Source organism: Diabrotica virgifera, chromosome 3, assembly GCF_917563875.1.
Source record: "Diabrotica virgifera virgifera chromosome 3, PGI_DIABVI_V3a".
Taxonomy (NCBI): Eukaryota; Metazoa; Arthropoda; class Insecta; order Coleoptera; family Chrysomelidae; genus Diabrotica; species Diabrotica virgifera.
Window position 1 is genome coordinate 149,564,327 of NC_065445.1, and position 19,599 is coordinate 149,583,925.

The window sequence follows — 19,599 nt, forward strand, 5'->3', positions numbered from 1 at the left end:
ATTAACTAAAAAAATATAAAGTTTTTTTGCTCTCCTGAAAAGTGCCTCTTTTGACATACGACCTTTTGCAATAACAGTCTCGATATGACAGAAGCTCGAAACAAATGACTGTGAATGAAAAGCACTATTGGGAAAACCTGGACAGAAATAAAGATCAGTGCAAAGGATAAGACAGAATGGAGACAGTTGACGCCCTATGCTCCGCATGGAGTGAATAGGAATAAGTAATTAAGTAAGTACTGGCGTCTACGCAGGATCTTCCGGATCTGAATCCTTGTAAGAAATCTAAAAAACGAAGTACTGATGTCTTGTCAAGAGATAATGAGAAAACTAATAAGAGGACTTTTCTGTAGAGGAAAAAAATAATACTACATTCGAATTATAAATTATATTTTGAGAATTTCAATTTTACAATACCAATTTTATTTTTTACAGATATATTCCCTACAAGCATTTCAAATTCATCCTTAAAATAAAGTTTAATAGGTACATAAAATGAACTTATTTTCTGTTTTGAAAGGGTTGTAGATACCTACTATATACCTACTCAGATCTATACCTACTCAGCATCATATTGAGAAATCACAGAATCGTAAATAGTGAGCACTCACACTAATAACCGGCAAAATAACGCAAAAGATGGAAAACAACTTGTGAGATAAAAAGAGATGAAACTGGTAGAAGTGGAACTTATCGTTATAAACGAATAAATTAACATAACCTTGGATAAGAGTTTTAACCTGCTAACTCCATTTTTCACTTTGAGTGATATTGGGCTAGTTTCTGGGTCCGTGTATTTTCATACACCACCCCACAAACCCGCCGACACCAATGTAGTTTAGAAATAGCTATCTCTAAACTACAGTGGAACCAGCGGGCTTGTGGGACATGGTATGAAGGTACACGGACCTAGAAACTACCCCAATATCACTCGCAGTGAAAAATGGAGTTATCAGGTTAACACTCTTAGCCGACGATAACATTACATAGTTTCCCACCTTTAGATCTCTGTGACAGGAGTATTTTATAAAATTCTCCTGGCACAGTGACAGTTCTCATACTCATCTGATACGTCTAAAGGTGGGAAACTATGTAATGTAATGTTAATTTATATGTTTATATCGATAATTTCTCTCAGTTTCATCTCTTTTTACTTCAGAATGAATCCCATGTTTCCCATCTTTGGCGTTATATCCCATATTTTTCCATTTATTAGCATGCTCATCACTGCATATTGGACTTTTTACACATAGTATCTTAGAATCCCTTGGAAGTAAATAATAAATCATGTACCTAGTTTTATTTTCATCAATAAGTTCATGAAAGTATGACTGATGTTGAAAATTCATTTGACATACTGGCAAATAATTGTAATTCCTTCAGAGATGTCCCTAGAAAGAATAACATATGTTTTATATTAAAATATATTAAAATCATATTGATTAGCAGAATAAATAGAGTTTTTAGGTTTAATTCTCCTCATTCACATAATTTAATACCAGATAATGTCACCCTACTTCCATATGCTAATGACCTAGTTTTTTATATAACAGCCTAAACCCCATTTTGGACTCCATTCACATTAACCAATATTATCAGATATTCATGAATAGTGTCACCACAATCTTCTTTAACAACATACTATTCTTTCATAGATCTGGTCGTTATCACAATATAATCCCATATATACCAAAAATTCATGCTCGAGTGAGAAATTGGAAAGCCAAGCAAAGGATAGGAAAGAGTGGAAGCTGATTCTGGAACAGGCCAAGACCCACCATGGGCTGTAGAGCCAATGCTGATACCTAAAAATGAACTCAAATATTTAGTGGTCTTTTTGTCCCGCAATCTTAACTAGAATAAGCATATTGAAAATATAATTGGAAAAGCTATTAAAGGCATGGCTGTGCTGCCTAGTAAGACCCATATAGATTTTTGAAGCATCTTTATGAAACCAGCACGTAAACAATTATTATAGATTTAAAAATTAGACTCACTATGGATAGGGTAGTAAGATGATACAACGAATGCTGAGGTAACCGTCTATATTTGTTATCAATGGTTTCTAGGAACATGGTTCTTCAAAACAGATGTCAATGATTTTTAGAGTTTAGATAAAGACAGTTATGTACCAAATTCATGAAAAAAATTTACACTTTCTCAGAATCATCCAACAATTAATTTGAAACATATACTCATACCTTCAATTATATATATCATAGATTCCCTTAAGGCACTTTGCCACTGGTTGTAACTTCTCAATAGATGTGCCTACAGAATTACAAAATTATCATTCCAGTTTAAGAAAGAACACACCTTCAACTTGAACGTTTAATCTCAAGACATATTTCGTTTATTTTATTTTGCGTTGTTTTGCAACCCGCTTTTCAGTATTTCTGCAAAGGCCTGCTCCTCAAGATGTAAAGTGCATATTTAAAAGTTAATGTAACAATATTGAGGACTGTTCATAGAAAGTTTATCACATTGAACAATTTCTTTTCATTCTGCAAACCTAAAACGACAGCACGTCAAAAATGATGTCAATGATATTAAATAGAATTTACGTTCTTACCGATTTTCATCCATGGGCAACAGGAAGAAACTCAAATTTTTATGGTGCCTGGAATTTTGCCACATAAATAAACACACATTGCCTTTGGGTTAAATTCATCATAATCCCAATTCAAAATCACCAACCTTCTTAGAAAACTGGAGAAATACCACAGTAATGCACATTAAATTCGAAGTAAACCAACTTAACAATTGCAAAATATGAGAAAACAATAATAAATAACTCTAAATAAACAACTGTTTGTTTATAAGGTTATGTTTGGAATAAACATACATAAATAAACCAGATCTACTCACTGTTGCCAAATGTAACCAATTTAGATAGTTACTTGTGATTAATTGTTTGAATACATTCAATCAATAATTAGAAAATATTATTTTTCAAATTTTATACAAGTGTGTACGTAAAGGATTTTACCATTTATGAATTTAGTTTTTAGCTTTTTGAAAAAAATCGATAATCATAATTATTTTATTATAATTTTGGAATATTCTTTATCGGAATATTTTAAATCTTGCAACAGCAACATTTTCCTCCTAGTCTACTGCGCAGTCTGCTAGGAGTTTCTGCAAGCGCAGGAACCGCATAAAAACTAGAGTGAACTAACTGATTCGTATAAGCAAAAAAACTGTGGCCAAGCTTTGTCTAGTTTTAAATTTTAGTAATTTATAGTAAAATAGGCATGCAAATAACTTACAGTTTTTGATGCCTTTTCGTCCACTGATGCACTGCACTTATGTTTACACTATTAAAATGTTTCCAAGTTTTACATTTTTAATTTTATTATTAAAACCTATCTTTTGTCATGAGCTGCTATCACACCGTGTTTGTTAGCTTCTTGCCAGGACCGAACCTTTACGCATATCACGTCCTACTAATCGCAGGAAAATGCACAAACTGCGAAACACAAAATTCTTTGCGTTTATCCCTATGTGGGGTCTACTTCTCTAATCACATTTCTCAATAAGCTTTCATCTTGGATCATACCAATATCGATCCATTTTACCGACATGTACTGTATACGTGTCTCCCTCCTGGTCTTCCTCTCCTACACCTTCCAGCAACTTGCAAATATGCAATTATTCTTCGTATTAGATGATTAGCGTTAGACTTAAACTTCCTCTAATATAATCACTTAATCACTTTTAATTTTATCTCTTTTTCACTATACTCATCCATCTAAGCATTCTCATTAACGCCAGATGTGTTCGCGTTCTTCTTTCTCTTTAATTGTCCAACATTCAGTTCCGTACATCATAACTGGTCTTATGGCAGTTTTACAGAATTTTCCTTTCAGTTTCATTGGAATCTTTTTGTCACACAACACACCACTCGCTTCCGTCCACTTCATCAATAACTCTACTACATGCATATCTATCTATTTCTCCATTACACTGTAATTCCGATGTTAGGTACCTAAAACTATTCAATTTTCTCCCCCACACCTGTCCTAACACTAATTGTTATTCCCTCATGCATGTCTCTTACAATCGGCACATATTCGAAGGGAACTCCTTTCTTATTGAGCGCCCACCACAGAACCTCTCGAGCTACTCATACGTTTTCTTAAGAATAATGAATAGTAGAGTGCTTGTTTCTTTATTCCTGTATTTTTTTAAACTTATTTTCGTTACATAAATCCAAACTGATTTTCAGATATTACTGTTTCTTAACGTCTATGAACTACTATTCTCTCCCATATTTTCATAGTGTGACTAAGTAATTTTATGGTGCTGTTGTTTGTGCAATATAATGCTTCTCAATTCGTCTAGCATTTGTGCCACTTCTATAAATCTATTGAACAAACTTGTTGGCCAACTTGTTCCTGTCACTTCTAAAGCTATCTAGACTTCCCCAGGGATATCATCTGGCCCAACTGCTCCTTCGGTATTTTGGTATATGGTAATATGATTAAATTCTTTTGCTTTCTTTGCTCTATGTGTCGCCTTCTAATATAACTCTCGCCTCTGATGGATCTTTAATTATGGAATAAATAATTCAAATGAAAATACACATTAGTAAAACTAAAATAATAACCGTAAATATGACACGAAAATAATATGTAAAGGGAAAGTAGAAAGAGTATATATGAACTATTTTGGGAGCATCTTGACGTAAGTAGGAAAGAAATATAGACACTGAAATATCCAATATAGAACTACCATCAAAAGTATGTCATTACAAACATATGAAGGAAAAACTGGAGAGGTCCAATTGGCGAAAGAGGCAGAAAAGACAACAGATACTTAAAAACGCATAAATCTTTCAAATGAAAAACTACCTTTGTAGCCCTTATAAATACAATCCTACTTACCTGTGAACTTCCAAACTGATTGATCTTCTTTCTGTAATACATGTTCATTCCGTCGGTGCCCTTCCAGCCTTTGGCTCGTAGTTCGATCAGTTCGAGTAAGTGAAGCCTGGACAACATGTCGACTTGGATGTCGTCCTGGGCTTTGTCGCGGAAAATCCTAAAAGCGTGGTCGAGTTGCTCTTTGTACAATATTTCTAGGTAAACACCGTAAACCTAAGGGATGATAAACGTTAAAGTCATTTGTAATTTTGATACATTAAGTAATACATGACAATAATATGGTGATTTTGAGAAGCTTGAGCGTGGATTTAAAATATGAATATTGGTATGTTAATGATTCAAAATTTTACTTAGTACCTCCTACAAACGCTATACACACTGTACTATACTGGCCAGGTTGAAGGATAAACTCCGTATGCGGCGCTATATTAACCGGTATAGTACATTGTACACATCGTATAGTCCATGAGGTGAGACCGCTCCCGTCTGAAAAACATTTCTAATTCGGTTTCTCTGCGGATTCCTATTCAAAAATGTCCCCTTTAAACAAATCTGAAGGGTGCCGGACGGAATTTTTGGGCAGAAATTCTTTAATCAATTTTTTAAAACAAATTCATAAGATCACCTTTTATTGCTCCAAAAAATATATTTTTAGGTTTTTTTGGGTCATTCTAAACAAGAAAGGTATCTTGTGATTTTTCTCAAAAATTGACAGTTTTCGAGTTATAGGCGATTTAAAATCTAAAAAATGCGAAAATACGCATTTTTGAGGCTTAAAAACTCATATTTAAATTAGTATTTTTAAGGGTGCCAATAACTTGGATTAAAGTTTAAACATTCCTTTTCAAGATTCCGAAGAGTGATCGGGTCTAACTTCAATTTAGACAGTAGTTTTTTGGACATCTTGGATTTTAAAGTACCCTAAAATATGTCTGTGTAGATATTGGCATTGAATCCGACCCGGGCCGACCGTCACATGTAACACCGTTGCCGTATCCTCTATTTTTTCATACTATCACGTTACAATTTTTTGTCATATTATATTTGTGTGTGAAATGTATCATTTTTGTGTATTTTAGGTATGTTCTAATATGTTATGTACATATATATATATATATATATATATATATATATATATATATATATATATATATATATATAGGTTTTTACTTGATTATTTTAAATCATTGTGACGTTTAACTTGCTAGAAACCTTGTAATATTGTGTACCTAATGTGTTAAAAGTAAGTAGTTTTGAAACACCAATTAAGTAAAGTTTATTATGTTGTTGTTTTCACCAATTTTGAAAAAATGTGAAAACATTGAATTGTCCACGTAAGTCTGTCCGTCCGTCCGTCTTGTCTGTCTGTTTGCAAACTCAACTCCTTCGTCATTATACCAGGTAGAATGACAAATGAGGTGTCAAATGAAAGCTTATCCAAGGATGGTACTAAAGGTGACAAATTTAACCTAGGCTGTCTGTCCGTCTCTCTGTCCGACCGCGTATATGATTCCTTCGTCACTGTACCAGGTAGAATGACAAATGAGGTGTCAAATGAAAGCTTATAATCCAAGGATGGTACTAAAGATGAGAAGTTTGACATAGGCTGTCTGTCCGCCTGTCCGTCCGACCTGGTATAGTGACGGAGGAGTTATATTCGCGGACAGACAGACAGACGGACAGACAACCTAGGTCTAATTTCTCACCTTTACTACTATCCTAGGATTATAAACTTTCAGTTGACACCTCATTTGTCATTCTACCTGGTATAGTGACGGATGAGTTATACTCGCGGTCGGACGGACAGACGGACAGACAGCATATGTCAAATTTCTCACCTTTAGTACCATCCTCGTATTATAAGCTTTCATTTGACACCTCATTTGTCATTCTACCTGCTATAGTGACGGATGAGTTATATTCGTGGTTGGACGGACAGACGGACAGACAGCCTATGTCAAATTTCTCACCTTTAGTACCATCCTTGTATTATAAGCTTTCATTTGACACCTCATTTGTCATTCTACCTGGTATAGTGACGAAGGAGTTATATTCGCGGTCGGACGGACAGACAGCCTATGTCAAATTTCTCACCTTTAGTACGATTTTTGTATTATAAGCTTTCATTTGACACCTCATTTGTCATTCTACCTGGTATAGTAACGAAGGAGTTATATTCGCGGTCGGACGGACAGGCTAACAGACAACCTATGTCAAATTTCTCACCTTCAGTACCATCCTTGAATTATAAGCTTTCATTTGACACCTCATTTGTCATTCTACCTGGTATAGTAACGGAGGAGTTATATTCGCGGTCAGACAGACAGACGGACAGACAACCTAGGTCTAATTTCTTACCTTTAGTACTATCCTTGGATTATAAGCTTTAATTTGACACCTCATTTATCATTATACCTAGTATAATGACGGAGAAGTAAATGTTATTATTCTATTATTCTTGTAGGTATTTTAACATTGATTGAAATTATGAAAGAAATATATAGAAAACAGCATGGCAACACTGTGATGCATAAACATAAAAATGCAGCTGTGCGTTACATAGGGTGCTTTAAAATCCAAGATGTCCAGTTTTTTAATTGTTAATTATGCGTGTCCATCCGGATTTTTGCCGGTGAGGCGCGCACTTTTTTCAAAAATCTCCTATTTTCCTCCGAAAAATATTTTTTCTAGATTCTTTGGGACATTCTAAATAAAATAAGTTTCTTGACATTTTTCTCAAAAGTTAATAGTTTTAAAGTTATAAGCGATTTAAAATCCGAAAAATGACAAAAAAACCCATTTTCGCATTTTAACCTTTAACTACCCGCGCATCAAGTTATCACATAACTACGCGCGTGGCGTACTTTATACGCCACAAGAAAATACACAATAACAGCGGATTTGTTTTTTTTTTGCAAAAATACACTTAGTTGTTTGTTATAAACCTTATTCGGTATCAGTGAATACTTGGAGTTGATACTTCGGTATCAGAGTTCCTTCTCAGTAAGCCAATTGGGATTTATAACTGGAATCATAGAATAACTGGATTCCATGATAAATAAAATTGCTAATAAAAATTTTTTTTAAATGTGATTTTTTACGGGAGAAAATGTATTGTTTATAAAGAAAAATATATTTTGTGCCATAATGACTAAAAAACAATTGAAATATGTACTTATATTACTACTTATATTAATATAATCGTGGCGCATATTGTCCACCACCGGAAACAATAAATAATAAACTGTAAATTACGATCTTCCCAGAACGCCGATTATAACGAAACTAAAACCAAATTGTAAAGCACATTCCAGTGATAGGTTAGAGACATACACAAGGTCAAAAATTAAATTTTTAAATATATTTGCAGTAGAATTCTTATATCTGGCGTACAAAATACGCCAGCGCGTGTAGTTAAAGGTTAAATCGCTTATAACTTTAAAACTAGTAATTTTTGAGAAAAATGTCAAGAAACTTATTTTATTTATAATGACCCGAAGAATCTAGAAAAAATATTTTTCGGAGTAAAATAGGAGATTTTTGAAAATGGTGCGCGCCGCACCGGCAAGAAAACCGGATGGACACGCATAATTAACAATTAACAAACTACGGTCTAAATTGAAGTTAGACCCGATCACTCTTCGGAATCTTGAAAAGGAATGTTTAAACTTTAATCCAAGTTATTGGCACCCTTAAAAATACCAATTTAAATAAGAGTTTTTAAGCCTCGAAAATGCGTATTTTCGCATTTTTAATTTTAAATCGCCTATAACTCGAAAACTGTCAATTTTTGAGAAAAAATACCTTTCTTGTTTAGAATGACCCAAAAAACCTAAAAATATATTTTTTCTAGCAATAAAAGGTGATCTTATGTATTTGTTTAAAAAAATTGTTTAAACAATTTCTGCCCAAAAATTCCGTCCGGCACCCTTCAGATTTGTTTAAAGGGGACATTTTTGAATATTAATTTGCAGAGAAACCGAATTAGAAATGTTTTTCAGACGGGAGCGGTCTCACCACATGGACTAGTACGTTACCATCGTATATCGACAGGTAAAGATTAGTACCATTTATTATGATTTTATAGAAATAAACTTTAATTTGGCTTTGTTTATAAGAGTAATAAAAAGATGTCGAATGACCGAAAGCAATAAATTTTGAATTTCAAAATTTGTGATTAGAATGTGTTTATTAAAAGGTTTGAGGAGAATTATATAGCTAGACAACTTGCAGACATTAATCTTAAAAGAGCTATTTTGGTAAACAGCCTTTCAGAAAAAGCCTATATTTTATCAGATTTATAAGTCCCTAAAAAAATCGAAGAGTGTGAATTCAATGTCATTGTAAAAACCTATTTTAATAAAACACGTTTAGGTGGGCGGAAAGAGCAAAATTGTAGCGTACTTCTAATCAGAAAATGAAAGTGTATAAGATTGGAGCGTCCGTTTCAAAAAACTACATAGCTGGAATTGGTAAATTTGCAAATATCTACATACGAAAATTAACTTATGTTTAAAATAACTATATAAATTCTTTTATCGAAGCACATAAATATTTGTTACCACGGATTGATAATTTATTTACCGAGTCTAAAGACACGTATCCACTATGTTCGCAAACATCTTGCGCTCCGCGCTCCTTGCAACTGCTCCAATGTATACGGCGTGCGCTCCTCCACATACAAACTGTACCAGAAGATTGGACAACTGGAATTATATTGCTCATTTTTAAGAAAGGGGACACAAGTAATTGCGGCAACTACAGAGGTATTACGAAGTGTGGTGTCAAAATCATACGAATACATATTAAACAAGAAACTTAGTTCAATAGTTGAACACAACCTAGCAGAACCACAAAGTGGATTCACAAAAAGCCGAAGTACCCAAGACCACATCTTTACGATCAAGCAAGTTATAGGAAAACGAGAACTACGAAAACTGAAGTATATGCAGCATTTATAGGCATAGAAAAAACATTCGATAAAGTTTCGCAATATAAAGGATGGGAAAGTCTCAAACGAAGAAATATTGAACCCAAACTGAGGCAGGCTATACAAACATAACAAAAACATAACCATTGGCGCGCATACGGGTAATGAATTTGTTTAAAGAAAAAAAAAGTATGCCGTTGATATATTTTATATCAAAAATCATTTTTAAATTCCGTTCAATGCTAATCCGTTTTTATGAAAAAAATAAAATATGTTAAATAAAATAAGTTTCTATACATTCATAATAATATAGAAACTATATCAAACACTGTAAGCGTTAAGATATTTTATTTTTTGCATGAAAACGGCGCGTCGATTAAAAAAGGAATAATAGATTTTTTTATCACAAATTGAACGAGGAAGTCAAAAATAATTTTTAATTTGATTATCTCATTTGCGTACTATTTATTTTTATTTTATAATTCCTTGTTTATGTTGTACCAGACCATGATTAAATAAATACAGCAGCAAAGAATTGACAATGAAACTAACTAGGTCATGGTTAATAGGGAAGTAAGAACCATGCCTACACAATTTTAATCAAGACCGTTTAATAATGCAAAATACACAAAATAAAATTTCTAAAAATATGTACACCAGATTAAAAAATTGAAATACAAGGTAATGACATACTTCATTAATTTTGACTATGCTAAATTTAACTAGATGATAATGGGAATACCAAGATTGTATAGTATAGTTGTTAAGCTTTAAAATAATTTTCCACAACATGGGCGATATCAACGTGCATAATGAGTACTAGTTATAATTAATTCGTATACTTTTATTAAGCCATATTAACAGCAAAATGACAATTTTTAACTTTTAAAAAGACCTTCTTTTTCTTCTGGTACACTCTATTACTAGAGGTTTGCGGTCAATACGCCAAAATCTTCTCGATTCTCTTAGTAATCGGTGAACATCTGTGGTATATTATGAACCCTCTGTATAAATCATAATTTAAATATGATGTTATTAACCTTTAGGGTATTGAACATACATAAAAACAATAGCTTATAGTTTGTATCACATGTTTATTACGAGTGAACTTGAACTATATTTGTTATGGTTCAGATAGGTATAAAAACACGCTGAGCAATCAGTATGGATATAGATATACAAATAATTATTAGAAGTTAGTATGTAGTAAGGCGAGGCGCTATGAATCATTAATGTTATTGTTTAGATATTGGATACCAGTGAATAAAATATAATGTATAGTAAGACGTGTTTAGTCTTTTTAATTAATTAGAACCAGAAGGCAGTAACAACACACTATTTAATACATGGCGATCCTGCAGACTAGAGGAGGTCTTCTGAAAGGAGCAGAGATGGTGGCGCCAGCGTGGAAATACCGACGACGAAAATGGGAGTTAAACCAGGACCCAGGAAGACGATAAACCCAGTGAGCGACAGTGTAAAGACAAAGTGGAAATAAAATGTAAGTAAGAATGTCTATCTTTATTAAAAATGCTTCCCTCGTTTTATATTATTATTGAACATTGAATATTTATCTTTGCTGATTGTTGAATAATGTATGAAGTATCGATTTTTTTTTAAGAATATCTATAAATTTTGAAATATGAAGTGATTTTTGAATTGAATATTTTTATAGAAGTTTATTATATATGCTATTCTTGAATTTTTATTGAATTTTGAATTGTTATTAAATTTATTTGAAAAATCTCTATCCGATTTCGATTTTTAGTACGGTTATTTTTAAATATTGTATGGAATATCGAATTTTTTCCAAAAAAAATTCTATCGAATTTTGAGATTTGCACTGATTTTGAATATTTTTATCTAACTTTTGCATAGGCTGTTTTTGAATTTTGAATTGAATTTGTATCGAATATGTATACTATTATTGAATTTTTATTAGCCATTTTGTTTTTATTATTGATATTTATTGATTCTATAGATACATTTTCATCGATTTTGTGTTAAATTTTGTATGAGATGAACCTGAATTAATATTTTTTTGAGTGATAAATGATATTTTTTTAATGAATAATGATTAGTGATGACATACGTTGATATAAGAGCTTTAAGACAAACATTGCTATAAGCAAGAGATATATTTTTAACGAACCGACCTGAAGAGTCGAGATAAAGAATCTGGAGGACTATATAGATAAGAAGAAGAACTAACAATATTATAAGCTAAATATTATGAGGCAACTAGAGACGATAAGAAACCCACTGCTCTTGTCAAATTAGGAAGGTACTAATGATTTATAGAAGCTTGAACGCTTATTAGAGACCCACTCTGTGTTTTGAAGGGTACCTATTTTATTCATGATTATTCGTGAATAAACAACGGCCTCAAAGCAAGGAATTGAGGTTGCGATATTTTTAGAAGAATTTGAACCGCATAAAATACCTATTTCGTGTTTTGAGTTAACTATACCACCTTAATGGTGCGTACAGATCAGGGCGAAAATTCGGGTTAATATTGGCGGAGAACTAAGACATCCGAGTGAAACCTCTTTTATTAAGGTAAAACGAAGGTATCGGAGCTAGTATATGAAGTGATGATTATGATGTTATATGAAATGATATATGAGATAAATGATATATGATTGTTATATGAAAGATGTATATGAAGATGAATTATGTACACTGTAGAAGTGTTATTATGTGGAGAAAATGAAGAAATATAGTTGTAGTACCAGACAAGAAGAAGAAGAGAAAAAAAGATAATTTTTTTATTAAAATATGTGGGAAAAAGGAAAGAAGACACATAAAAATTGCAAGAAAAGAAGCAAAATTAAGAATAATATCAAATAAGTAGCTAATCATTGAATTATGTCTAAGAATTAAAGCTGTAAATTTTTTTTTCTCTAAAGTAATGTTAATTATAAATAACTTATTTTTAAATGTAGATAATGAATTCACGTTAAATTTTCGCGGAAAATGGAAGTATTTGAATTAAGGATAGACAATATCTTACAATAGTGTTAGTAGATAGTAAGCAAAGGGACACAAAAAGTGAAATTTTTAGACATTCAGCAACAGAGATTAAATCTTTATTATAGCTACAAAAGAGTTATTAGAAGTTTAGAGAAATATTAGAAATGTTTAGAGAGATTACATTTTTATTATAGGTACATTATTTTAAAGTTAGTAAGACATATATAAATAAATCAAAAGAAGACTGAAATAGGAATTATTAATAGAGTAAAGGATACATTTTTTTTTTACTTATTCGAGTAATATTAGCTTAGCTTAGGACTTTTAGTTAGATACGAGATTTTTAGTTAGGTAGATTAGATTATTCCCCTGCTTATAGGAGATGCATATAGGCACTAAAAGACTATATTAAAAATCCCGATAGGTTTAGTCACTGTTTTCATGTGGACACTGTTTTGTGAATGGAGAAAAGACTCAAAAAGCAAGACGGAACAGAAAGTGAATTAGTGATAATAATAAACAATTTTTAGGATTAAAAAAAAACTCTGAAACGTACCATGTTACAGTTAGTTAGGATAGTTAGGAAATTTAATTTTTGAAAATAGTATTAGGTAACCATAAACATTTTGTAAAAGGGAAAGAGGAATATACCGTCAGATATTCTTCTTCTCTTCTTAGGACTTTCTTTTTTTAAAAACGGCGGAGATGTGGTATATTATGAACCCTCTGTATAAATCATAATTTAAATATGATATTATTAACCTTTAGGGTATTGAACATACATAAAAACAATAGCTTTTAGTTTGTATCACATGTTTATTACGAGTGAACTTGAACTATATTTGAGGTATAAAAACACGCTGAGCAATCAGTATGGATATAGATATACAAATAATTATTAGAAATTAGTATGTAGTAAGGCGAGGCGCTATGAATCATTAATGTTATTGTTTAGATATTGGATACCAGTGAATAAAATATAATGTATAGTAAGACGTGTTCAGTATTTTTAATTAATTAGAACCAGAAGGCAGTAACAACACACTATTTAATACACATCCATGCCGGCCCAAGCTCTGATATTGTGAAACCCTGAAATTGTTCTTCTGCCTACTCCTCTTCCGCTTTCTTTTTGTCATTCGTCATTAAATGGCCTAGGTATGGAAGTCTTTCTTTTCTTAATCGTTGTTTTTGGTGTTTAATACTGTTGGATTCGTTATGTGTTGTGTCCATTATATTCTACACATTCTGCGGTAAAACCACATTTTATCACATTGCGTGCCACGCTTTAATAGGGATATTACTCTCAGGGGCCACTGATATACACGGCCATGAAAGTTAGTCATACGTGTATATCAAAAATGATCGACGTGGCCCCTGGCAAAATATCTGTGTCTCTCATATATGACGTGGCACGCAATGTGTTAAAGGAATCCAGTAGTTTCATGGCATTTCATTTTAATGTCCAGGTTTCAACTCCATACAGAAGGACTGGCCAAACATAGCAGTTAATAAATCTAATTCGAATATCTAGGCTTAGTTTTCAGTTATAGATAATTTGCTTGTACTTGCCTTTGTTGTTAGTCTTTTATATAATATGTTTTGTTCTCATCTGATCTCCTTGGCCTTTCTTTCCAGTTGTGTATATATTTTTGTGGCCTCCTTTGCTCCACGGGATGTGATGTTAAAGCCATCGGCTTATGCCACATTCTGTACTGTTGTTTATTCACAGATAAGCCTTTTCACAGATTAGCTTTTTCGACATGCACATGCAGTTGTCTTATGTCACCTAAAGTCTCAGAATTCCTATGGCTTGCATTTTTATAAGCCTCTAATGGTGTAACCTGAGAAGGTTTTCCATTGTTTTTAATCTAGTAGGATATAAAATGGTATTTTAAATATCATTTTATCAAATATTATTTATTTAGGGAATCTCTGCCATTTCATTCGTTGCAATCCGCGCATATGTATCTCCTGATGAGGGGCTACGAAGCCCCGAAACCGGTAGAGATGCTTGCTGTACTCTCCGATTGAACTAGAATATAATGCGACTGCAGTTGCGGATTGCAACGAAATTGAAAATGTTTATTCATTTTTAAGGTTTAATCAATTGGAAGTTCTGTCCGACAAAATACATGGGACATTTTCATAGTCTGACGTTCGAAACCTGTAATCTGTTCCACAATTAAAACTTCCCCTGTTCCAGTGTTCCTGTACATCAAAGTTTGTCCGACTAGACACCGTTAAGCTATTAACAAATTTTCGGCTTGCTATTAATAAACTTTTTTTGGTACACGGGATCCAGACCTGTAGGGGGAAAGAAGCTATGTATAAAGCAGTAACTGGAATACATAGCAAGCATGAAATGCATGCTATGTATTCCAGCAGAATGGCAAATGATAATGGCCAAAGAAAAATCAGTTTTGTGATCGAAAAAAATATGGTGGTGGAGGAACACCCAGTTAGAACAAAAAGAAATACATAAGGGAACCTGGATGTCTCCTGATGGAAGGACGGTTAACCAGATTGATCAGGTATTGGTGGAAAGAAACCATATGAAATTTATAAAGAATAAAAGAAGTATGAAGGGGACCGAACTGGAGTCAAACCATTTTCTGGTTTATGTGGAATGGTGCAAAAAGATAAAAAATGAAAAAAAAACAAGTTCAAAGATATGATATAGAAAAACTAAGCGAAGTGGAAATAAAAAGAAAGTATGTATATCAATTAAATAAATAAAGAGAACACAAAGTATCCTAGGAAGACGAAGGGAGACTAGGAATAGAGCAAGTGTGGCAAACTACAAGAGAGGCGATAACTAGAGCAAATGATAAAATTATTCTACAAAAGAGACAAATGAAAGCAGAGAAGAATTGGTTTGATGAAGAATGTGGCCAGCCCCCTTTTCACTTAGGTTGGTCGTTTTAACTACTTATAATGGGAAATAAGCCACAATATTATTAAAAAATGATTTTTTATTAACGTTTTTGGTCGTACCAACTCAGAAACCTTCCCGCGTTCATGTACAACAACTCTCATTAAGATCATTATACAATAAAATGCATAGTTTGCGAATCTATAAGGTAGATACATACATACATACATACAAACATTCATTTTTATTTATATAGAAGAGGAAATATTTAGATGGCTATTAAAAAATAACGGTGGGTGATAGAAAAGTGAAAATTTAGGACTGTATGCATCTTTTGGTTCTACGTCATATAAAATTAAAAAAGTACAGTTTGCCCAAAAAAATAAAAAATAATTATGGGGGGGCAAGCCCCCCTTTCACTTAGGTTGGTCGTACCAACTCAGAAACCTTCCCGCGTTCATGTACACCAACTTTCATTAAGATCATTATACGATCAAATGCATAGTTTGCGGGTCTATAAGGTACATACATATACATACATGCATACATACATACATGCATACATACATACATGCATACATACATACATACATACATACATACATAAAAATCATTTTTATTTATATATATAGAAGGATAGTTGGTGATAGAAACGTGAAAATTTAGGACTGTATGTATCTTCTGGTTCTACATCATATAAAATTAAAAAATTACAAAATGTCCACACCCAAAAGACTCCATTTTCAAACAAATAAATGTTTAAAAATAATAAAATCTTTGGATTTCTTAGTTCGGAAACATATTCTCTCTTATACCATTCCCATCCTTGCAAGGAAAAGGGTGATGAATGTAGAGACATGGGGAGTCTACATAGTTGCACTCCACAACATACCAATTCACCGAGGTAAAGATCAACAAATCTGCTTCCTAGTACTCGATACGTGAGTAAAACCGTGAGTAGATAAAAGGCATTATATTTAATTTCGATTCAGAGATCATTACCATCTTTCTATTGACCATTTCGAACTCTTTTGTTCTCATCAGGAAAGCAACTGTAATGATGCTCTGATCATCATTACATTTGCTTTCCTGATGAGAAAAAAAGAGTTCGAAATGGTCAATAGAAAGATGGTAATGATCTCTGAATTGAAATTAAATATAATGCCTTTTATCTAAAAAATTACAGTTTAACCAAAAAAATAAAAAAATTATTATGGGGGGGGGGGGTCAAGTTCCCTTTTCACTAGGTTGGTCGTACCAACTCAGAAACCGTCCTCCGGCGTTTATGTACAACAACTTTCATTACGATCATTATACGATAAAATGCATAGTTTGCGAGTCTATAAACATACATACATACATCATACATACAAACATTCATTTTTATTTATATAGATAGAGGAAAAAATTCAGAAAAAAGAAATACGGTCGTTTTATCACGAAGTTAAAAACACTGAAAGGGGATACTAGAATTACAACTTATACTTAAAGAAGAAGATGCAACACACAAGTGAAAAAGAATCAAGGATGGGTATAATGGGAGAAACATTTTAGTGAACTACTGAATGAGCAAAATACAGATTAGAATGATTATTTCATTCATAGGAGATTCTGACCAATAGAAAGCTACAGAAATAAAAATTAAAGTGATTATTTTTTAATGATTTTAACTTCCAATCGTATAGTAAGATATTTTATCACGTGTTTAATTATGTCCAATCAGATTAAAATTATACTGAGAATTATCTACTGTAGAAAATTACCGATAGAATTTTTTAAGTAGATTGTTTCTGTTTAATGGCAACCAGTTTCCTAGTTTTGACAACTGTCACATTTAAGAAAATATCCATAGTATACGTATTAAAAAATAATCTTACGAATATCACACGACAGTAAGAATAAATAAGAAAATAATGCTTCATTTTTACTCAAATTTGTTGTCATTGGGCAATAACCACTCGAGCCCTGCGGACTTAAGTGTCTATTGCCAGACAACAAATTTTCGAAAAACTGTCGCATTATTTTCAATTTATTCTCACTCTCTTGTGATATTATACCCGATAATTTTTGATAATATCCTGTCGTCAAGTATATTACGTCAGATGCCCTTCGTTGCTACGAGAAAATACATTTAGTGACATTAATAACAATTAATGTTTTAAAAATTCTAAAAGTGAAGACTTTTAACCCTTCAAATATTTATAACAACTGTGTGTTTAATAATTGTACTAATCTGTACTTACATAAATAAATTACAATAAAATTTTGGTTTTGAACAGTTTTATTCATGAAATAATCGCAGCAAATTGCACTCGATCTCTAAAATTATTATCGAATTTTTGCCCTCGTGACACTTTGACATAATTTCACTCCCCTTCGGGTCGTGAAATTAAAACTGCCAAAGTGTCACTCCGGAAAAATTCGATAATTTTAGAGCTCTTGTGCAATTACTACTGAAAATTTCCTCATAGAGGATGATGGCATAGTAACATAACTGCCTAGTGAAGGAGAGATTAAAAGTATAATCAATGAACTAAAAAATAACAAATAACCCGGTCTATATAGACATTTCAAATAACAAAAATTGCCGGAGAGCCAAATTTTGGAGGAGAGCTAGGGTATACCATAACAAATAAAGTTTAAAAAGTCCCCATCGATCCCATGTGTGCGTCAAAAGTTATTCGGGGTCAAAGGTCAAAATTTGAGATTTTTTGGATTTTTTTCGAAAACGGTAAGTTTTATCAAAAAAAAAACCTTAAACCAAAGTTGTAGATCTTAAAATTCTCTACAAAAATAGTCCTTACTATTTTTTTCCTAAGAGTTGCCATTCCTGAGATATCGCGATTCAAAGAGTCACATTATACATGATATGCACACGTTTCCACACCACCTGTGAGGTAGTGTACTCGGCGCGTTTTTTACCGTGGTTTCCCCTGTAGGCCTACTCCACTAACTGTTTTGACAATTTTAGGATAATTTAAGGAAACAATACCGGTCAAGTTCTAGATATTACCTTATTATTGATATTGATTATTGATATTGCTATTGATTATTAGGTTAACTATTGTTTTGATTTCTTTAGATATTTTAATCAGATTCATATTCTTGAAAGTCTACTTCAACAGTCAAGTCTTCTTCGATTTCATCTTCTTCCTCTTCCTCTTGCTGGATGTTCAAATATTGTTCAAATGTGACTGAGTCATTGGTCTCTTCATTAAAATCACAGGAGTCTTCCTCTGTTGTACTAAACTGGACATTTGAGCAAGACTGACCTTGGCAGTTGGTACACACTAGAGAACACAGCAACCCGACTTTTTTACATCCACATTTGGCACTACAACCTTTTTTGCAATTGCAAAAAATAGTGTTAAGGAGTTTTTCTGGAGCAGGTGGGAGTAAGGTTTTAATCAGTTCCAGAGTATTATCTATTAATTTCCAACCCCAGTCTTCTGGATTCAGTTCATTGCCGAGCCATGTTTGAACTTGATAATATACTCGATACAAATGTTGAAAAGCAGATGCTGATGTTGGAGGAAGACATGATAGTTGTACTTGTTTCTTGTTTCGCGTATTTTTTACAAAAGTTAAGTATCGGTATTTATCAAGACAAATAATTTTTTTTGGAGCTCCATAAACCGCAAGAAGAAAGCTGAAAGAAAGCTGAAATGGTAATTGACAAATTAACAGCTGCGAATATTGAAGTGAAACAAGCTAAAAATGGCGCAGATGTCCTTATAATTGAGACAGCAATTGAAAAATTAAAGGCAACAAACACAACAATTGTAGTTGGTGAAGGTGTTGATTTGTTGGTACTGATTACTGCAAGGACTCCAGTAGATAAAGTTATTTATTTTCTGAAACCTGGAAGGGCTCAACAGCGAACAGAGATATATTCTTCGAATCGTTTATCGGCTTATCCCAAATGCCAAAAGTAC

At 32.7% G+C, this 19,599-nt stretch overlaps 1 protein-coding gene and 1 long non-coding RNA gene across 5 annotated transcripts in view; both read right to left on the bottom strand.

Moving 5' to 3' along the window:
- Positions 1 to 19,599, bottom strand: part of LOC126881351 (eukaryotic translation initiation factor 4E-binding protein Mextli) — a 141,467-nt gene that overhangs the window by 104,638 nt on the left and 17,230 nt on the right. For all 4 annotated transcript variants that reach the window (XM_050645598.1, XM_050645599.1, XM_050645600.1 and 1 more), the window contains one exon: positions 4,887 to 5,099. In XM_050645598.1, coding sequence (XP_050501555.1) covers positions 4,887 to 5,099 — 213 coding nt within the window. The remainder of the gene's footprint in view (positions 1 to 4,886; positions 5,100 to 19,599) is intronic.
- LOC126881358 (uncharacterized) lies at positions 374 to 4,861 on the bottom strand. Its single transcript, XR_007696816.1, has 3 exons — positions 2,573 to 4,861; positions 2,202 to 2,512; positions 374 to 1,391 (listed from the first exon to the last, which is right to left on the bottom strand). It is a non-coding gene; the product is annotated as an uncharacterized LOC126881358 (long non-coding RNA).